This window comes from Gopherus flavomarginatus, chromosome 17 (genome assembly GCF_025201925.1).
Source record: "Gopherus flavomarginatus isolate rGopFla2 chromosome 17, rGopFla2.mat.asm, whole genome shotgun sequence".
Lineage (NCBI taxonomy): Eukaryota > Metazoa > Chordata > Testudines > Testudinidae > Gopherus > Gopherus flavomarginatus.
Window position 1 is genome coordinate 13,609,056 of NC_066633.1, and position 7,067 is coordinate 13,616,122.

The 7,067-nt window shown below is 56.8% G+C and overlaps 1 protein-coding gene and 1 long non-coding RNA gene across 10 annotated transcripts in view; one reads left to right on the top strand and one right to left on the bottom strand.

Annotated features, from left to right (window-relative positions):
• Positions 1-6,119, bottom strand: part of AK1 (adenylate kinase 1) — a 42,291-nt gene extending 36,172 nt beyond the window's left edge. For all 9 annotated transcript variants that reach the window (XM_050927134.1, XM_050927128.1, XM_050927136.1 and 6 more), the window contains exon 1: positions 6,034-6,119. In XM_050927134.1, the coding sequence (XP_050783091.1) occupies positions 6,034-6,093 (60 nt within the window). In that variant the 5' untranslated portion in view covers positions 6,094-6,119. The remainder of the gene's footprint in view (positions 1-6,033) is intronic.
• Positions 4,620-5,746, top strand: LOC127036306 (uncharacterized). The gene is made up of 3 exons (XR_007770072.1): positions 4,620-4,675; positions 4,729-4,901; positions 5,655-5,746. It is a non-coding gene; the product is annotated as an uncharacterized LOC127036306 (long non-coding RNA).
• Positions 6,120-7,067: the final 948 nt, after the last annotated feature.

Here is a 7,067-nt window from a genome sequence, read left to right on the forward strand (position 1 = left end):
GCAGCCAGGGAGCTCCAGCAGATCTAGGATTAAACCACTTCCCTACATAGCAAGGCAGGGAGTCTACTGCTTAGGACAGGGCAATGGGAGTGAAGAGCCCTGGGTTTTGTGTGTGGCTCTGCCACTGACACACTGTGTGACCTTGGACAAATCACTTCACCTCTCCATGCCTGTTTCCATCTTTGTCACACGGAGCTGATGATCCTGGCCCACCCTGAGGAAAGGTGCAATTACAGCTCAGCATCCAGGTCCCTCTCTCCAGCAATGTTATACCATGTTCTCTCTGCTTGCTGGCAGCCAGCACGGTGTAGCCCCCACTATTACAGCACCTGCTCTAGTGAACCATGGTCATGCTGGGCCCACTAAACTGAGACATGACTCGCCTGCGATATTCTCCGGGCTAGCGCACAGCTTCCGAACACCGAGGCTTGACCGTGTCACCTCCACTGCTAGCACAGAACAGCACCTGGGAACCAGCCCAGAAACACAGCTCCAGCACATTGGCTATGGGTCAGATTCTGCAGTTCACACCAGGGAAGAAACTCAGGAGAGAGGCAGAATAAGGTCCTAGCTGGTGTGAGTGACGGTGGTGGAATCCAGCCCTATCTTATCAGTGCTTAGCAGAGCAGATATCCTCAAAGCACTTTGCAAATATTCACTAATGAATCCTCTTATCAGCCTGCTGAGGCAGGTACCTACAGAGGAGAGAAGTGAAGTATAAAGAAGTGACATGACTTGCTTAAAGAGGTAGGAAAGAGAACCCAGGTGTCCTGATTCCCCTGCTCCAACCCCTCAGCTCACCTGTGTCTCTCTCAGTGTGTGGTATCCACTGCATGACGCTCCCGGGGATAACCAAGGAGCAATAATGAGAGACAAGTGCAGTCTCTGAGCCACATGACCACAGGGTCGCCTACAGCCCCGTGCAGGGGGGAAAATGGCCTTCTTTGATTCCCAATGGAGCTGGTGCTGCTGGCAATGGTGCTCTCTTGTTATATTAATGAGCCACAGCTCGCTCATTTCCTTGTCAGTGTTTGCTAACAGCCACGATGAGAAGCTGCAAGCACCTCCAACCACTCGAAGCAGCTAGGAACAAAATGGGGGGTGGTGGAAGGGGAGCATGGACGCTCCAGCCCAGCCACGGGAACACACAGCCTGTGTTGGAGGACAGGGGTGCATCTGGCAGGATCAAAGGCAACTGCAGGGAATATGAGTGCCACAGCTCTTTTCAAAGTGGTTCCTTCAAAGCGCCGTTGCATGAGAGAGCCTAGGCCTGGGAGCGGTGAGTGCTCCAAGCCAGGACACAGAGGTTTGCAGGTTGCTATGGGCCCCGTCTGGAAGAGTCTTCTGCCATTGGAGAATCATAAATCCCTAGCTCTTGTCATCAGGCGAACGCCAAGCGCTCAGCAAAGATTTGAGAGTTACAGATGTTAGGGCCAGAAGGGATCATTAGTCACCCAGTCTGTCTGCCCTTCTGTAGGACACAGGCTAGAAAATCTCAGCCCGTTACCCGTCTCCTGTGCACATCTTCCAGGAAGGTGTCCAGTCTTGTCTTGAAAACCTCACCAGACGGAGAATCCACAACTGCCCTGGAAGGTTGTTCCTATGATTAATCACCCTCACCATTAAACAAAATGCTGCCTTATTTCTGCTCTGGATTTGTCTGGCTTCAGCTTCCAGCCACCAGTTCTCGCCATACCTGTGCATTCAACAGCTCATTAGGGATTTTCTCCCCACAGAAGTCCCTATACGCAGGGAGCCAGGATCAGAGAGGGGAAGGGACTCGCTCAAGGCCGCAGAAAGCATCAGTGATAGAGCTGGGAAGGGCGCTCAGGGGCTCCCCTCTCATCACGTCACACCCTTGCACCGAGAACCCTGCTGGGGGGCCGCTGCCCTCGGACAGGGCTTGGACTGAACATTTTTCTATAGGGCCCTCCCCCCACGTGCCTTTTCATGCCATTCCCCGAGTCCCTCCCGACTCTCTTCCCCACCCCTTCACTAGGGTGGGCAAGCTACATCCTGGAGGATGAATTTCTAGAGCCGAGCGAAGATTAGGGGCAGGAAGAGGCAGCAAGACGCCACAGTGACGGGCGCTGTGTATGAACCCTGAGAGAGAACGAGTCAGCCATTCTGCCCTGACATGCCAAGGTGACTGCAGGATCGGGGCCACCAAGCAGCTCAAAGGGTCCTGGCAAGTTGCTGAGGCAGCCCTTAGAATTAACCCGTCAGTGACCCAGGTACCAAGCTCTGGATACAATTTTGAATGGGCAGTCAAATAAACAATGACCTCACACAGCGGGCAACTTCCCCCTGAAAAGCAAACAGTCACGCCCACCAGGGAGGGGACTGGACTGGGGCTCTCCATTCACAAGCCTGGATCACTCTGTATCCTCTACAGGAGGTAGCTGGACTCCAGCGAGCCACACGCTGAAAGCCAAAGTTCCAGTGTCACCAGCGTGGCTGAACCAAGGGCTGGTTTTGGAACCTGGGAGCCCTCCACTGGAGGGTGGTAGGAGACCACAGGGTTTTCTTCCAGCCTGTTGTCCCAGTAACAACCTCAGCACTTTCCATACACTGTCAGTTCACCCAGCACTCAGGCAAGGGAGAGCAGTCTCGTGCATTATGCCCACGTGGCAAATGGACAGACTGTGGTTCACACACACTTCTGCTGGCCTGACACCGAATCCAGCAGAAGCCAGGCTGCCCAAAAACATTTCCAGAGGACAGACAGATACAGACACACATATGCATCGCATCATTAATATAGATTTTTTTGAATCTCTAGAAGCTCTGGGCCACTGAGAACTAACCAGCATGCAGCAGGCAAGTCATCCTAATGCTGCAAGGATTGGTGGCATTCAGGGCCCACAAAGTAGAAACGCCTCTGTTCACCTCCCTGTGCTGGGGCCAGTCAGGTTCTCTTACTCTACAATGGTGACATTTACACCAGTACAGCGGGTCCATGTGAAGCTTCAGGTTAAGGGTTTAAGTGCTGGAGGGGCTTTGAATTTCATTCTTCCTTAGGAACGAGCTACAGCTTTCTGCAGTGGGGAAAGCCAATCTTCATGCTTCAAGGCATAAGGTGATCACCAGCTGGGGTCAGGATGAAATTCTTCTTCCTGGTGCAGAACTGAGCAGATGCATAATAGACAGGGACTATAGAAACCAGAGCGAGATTTGGGCCAGATCTCCAGGGCTTTATGGTCTCATTCCGTTTCTGCCTCTGCTCAGCTCTGTGTTTTCAAGCCAGCTGTTACTGTAAAACCAAAGGAAAGCCCTTCACAAAACACGAGTAGGGTTATTAGCATGAGTGGCTCCTGCTGGAGCCCATTTTATAGCTGCTCCATAATATTCCACCCACTGCCATCGTAGGAGCCCAACAGTATGGAGCTAATTTCGCAGCACATGCCACCTAATTTGTAAGGACAGTGGTGAGTCTCTCAGTTAATTCAATAATCAAGACTGTCTGATGCTGGCCTTGTTGCTATGCTGTTAGTGCTTCTTATATATAGGGCCAGGATATGCAGTCACACTTCATGGAGGTGTTGTGGGGGGGGGGAGGAAGCCCCCCCTCCAAATCAAACAGCTGAGAGATCACTCAAGCAGCTGTCCCTTTAAAATGTACAACATTTCTATACCGGAATTCTATACCAGATGCTCCTGCTGGTGAATGGGATGCTGGACCAGTACATCAGCTAGCTGCTTGTGGAAAAATATCCAGATGCCACATGGAATAACAATGCCATCCCTGAGAGTAACCCCACAAAACCCCACGAAGACGAACGTGGTCAATTCAGCTCCAGGCTCACCTACTCTGGGTTAGATCCAGGGAGAGAAGCAAGCAAGAGGGGCAAGCAAGAGGAGAATCAGGCCCATTCTCTCAAACCACACCCCGCATTGCCTGGATTGGAGGGGTGAGAAAGCAGGCACCTAATTTTAATTCTGCCTAGAGTGAAAGCCTGAATGATGCCAAGAAGGTTGGGGAGGCCAGAAAGCCATAGGGAGAGCCTACATCGTCAGCGCGGGTGGGAAATCCACACATGCAGATTTACTGGATCTCTAATCAGGACAGGTGAGCGCTGGAGGCAGCAGGTTTCCAGATCAGAGAGGGCTGGGCCATTCCTATTTTCCTTTGAACCTGCCTTTTCTGAGCCTACCCAACTACTGGATGTGGCTGGGCAAAACATACTGCCCATTGAACCAGATATAGCCAAAGCCTCCTCACAGAGGTACGGTAGGGAAGGGGGCGTGGGGAAAGGAAGCACAGGGAGGGGTAAAGCAGATGAGGGCACACAAGAAGGTGGGTTATTCAAGAGCAGGAGGATTCAGGGTGAAGGGGCACCAATGGGGAGGGGAGGGTCTACAGGCAAGAGTGGGGATTGGGACGAAGGTAAATGACAAGGGGGTAATTGAACAGCTCATGCAGGGGAAGGAGGTAAAAGGGGAGAGAGCATGGTGTGAGAGAGAACAGAAGGAGCCCAGGGATATTAGGGGAGAACGGACTGGGGTGCTGGTGGAGGGCATGGTATATGAGGGTAGGGGAATATTATGAAGGTGCTGGAGGCCTTGGAGTATGAGAGGAGGTGAAGGGGAGGGATGTAGTGGGATGGTCGCAGGGGATGGGGGTATGAGGGGAGGTGGAGGGGAGGGTGGCAGAGGACAGGGGGTATTAGGGGAGGTGGAGGGGAGGGATGTGGAGGTAGGGTGGCAGAGGATGGGGTATGAGGGGAGGTGGAGGGGAGGGATGTGGAGGAAGGGTGGCAGAGGATGGGTGTGAGGGGAGGTGAAGGGGAAGATGTGGAGGATTGGTGGCAGAGGACAGGGTGTGTGGAGAGGTGGAGGGGAGGGATGTGGCGGGAGGGTGGCAGGGAACAGGAGGTGTAAAGGGAGATGAAGGGGAGGCTGTAGAGGGAGGCTGACAGGGGACATGAGGGGAGGTGGAGGGGAGGGATGTGGAAGGAGGGTAGCAGAGGACAGGGTGTGAGGGGAGGATGTGGAGGGAGGGTGGCAGAGGACAGCGGGTGTGAAGGGAGGTGGAAGGGAGGATGTAGAGGGAGGGTGGCAGAGGATGGGGGGTTTGAGGGCAAGTGGAGGGGAGGCAAGTGGAAGGAGGCTGGCAGGGAACAGGGGGTTTGAGGGGAGGTGGAGGGGAGGATGTGGAGAGAAGCTGGCAGAGGACAGGGGGTGTAAGGGGAGGTGGAGGGGAGGATGTGGAGGGAGGGTGGCAGAGGACAGGGGTTTGAGGGGAGGACGTGGAGGGAGGCTGGCAGGGGACAGGGGGTTTGAGGGGAGGTGGAGGAGAGGATGTAAAGGGAGGTGGCAGAGGACAGGGGGCATGAGGGGAGGTGGAGGGAGGTGGCAGAGGACAGGGTTTGAGGGGTGGTGGAGGGGAGGATGTAGAGGGAGGGTGGCAGAGGACGGGGGTTTGAGGGGAGGATCTGGAGGGAGGGTGGCAAAGGACAGGAGGTTTGAGGGGAGGACGTGGAGGGAGGGTGGCAAAGGACAGGAGGTTTGAGGGGAGGACGTGGAGGGAGGGTGGCAGAGGACAGGGGGTGTAAGGGGAGGTGGAGGGAGGCTGGCAGGGGACAGGGGGTTTGAGGGGAGGTGGAGGAGAGGATGTAAAGGGAGGTGGCAGAGGACAGGGGGCATGAGGGGAGGTGGAGGGAGGCTGGCAGGGGACAGGGGGTTTGAGGGGAGGTGGAGGGGAGGATGTGGAGGGAGGTGGCAGAGGACAGGGTGTGAGGGGAGGGAGGTGGAGAGAGGCTGGCAGGGGACAGGGGACATGCGGGGAGGTGGAGGGGAGGGAAAGGCGGGGGTACGGGGTATACGGGAGGGGTACATGGGGTATGGAGCTTGGGGCGGGGTTACCGGGGATGGGAGTGGGCTGGGGTCCCCGGGACTCTCTGCGCAAAGGGGGCTGCAGCTGCACCCGGGACCGGGAGAGCCTGGCCCCCCCGGCGCTTGGCTGGGATCTCCCAGCGCGGAGCAAGGCGCAGCCCCTCCGCCCCAGGCCCGTCCCCTGCCCCCGGCGCTCACCTCGAAGAGCTGCGGGATCGCTCTGCGCGACAGATACTCCTGCGCGTCCGCCGCGGTCATGCTGCAGCGCGCAGCGCCGACCCGGCCGGGCAGGCTCCTCCCGCGGGCTGGGGCAGGAGGAGCCGGGTCCTCCCCCTCCCCTGCTGGGGAGAGGGTCGGGAGACCGGGCTGCAGGGTGGGTCTTGGAGGAGGGACTGGGAGCTGCAGGCTGTGGGTCCCGAGCGCTAGGATCTGGGGGTTGGAGGCCTGGGGCAGGGAGCTATGGGCCTGGGGCTGCAGGATTGGGGGGGGGGGGTGGCAGGGTAATGTCTCTCTGGAGGGACTGGGGGGCTGCAGGATCGGGGGAGATGCATGCTGTGGGCCTGGGGCTGCAGGATTGGGGGGGGTGGTGGCAGGGTAATGTCTCTCTGGAGGGACTGGGGGGCTGCAGGATCGGGGGAGATGCAGGCTGTGGGGCTGGGGCTGCTGGATTTAGGGGTCAGGTGCAGGCTGTGACCTGTAGGATCTGGGGAGAGGAGGAGCTGCAGGCTGATGGGTCAGGGGCTGCTGCTGTGGGGGGGCAGGGTGAAGGAGGGACAGGTGCAGGCTGTGGGTCCGAGGCTGGGGGCTGCCGTGAAGCCACTAGAAATGAGGCTGTGGTTCGAGAAGGTGAGTCTGGCAGACACCTCTACTGACTGCTGCCGAGTGGCAATAGTCAGACGCTGCCTTCCACCCACCCCCTGCCCTCACAGGGCTGGATAAAGATCACCTGTCCGCTCAGTGAGTCACGTTCCACTTTCAGGAGTCTTTTGGCTGCCAAATCAGCTCTCCAGCCGGCCGTGGGGTTCAGGAGAAAAGGGCAAGACCTTGAATTTCTAGGAGAAAACAGAAGCAGACACCCCACCCCCTTGTCTCTGGACTGGAAGGGTCCCTTTTCAGGCCTTTTTCCTGCACAACAAGGAAGCAAAGTCAGGTCTAGTTCTGTTTAGCTTTGCTGTGGCAGCCCTAATCCTGCCCTAGGGCCAGCACCAGCATCACTATCTCCCAGCCTGAAG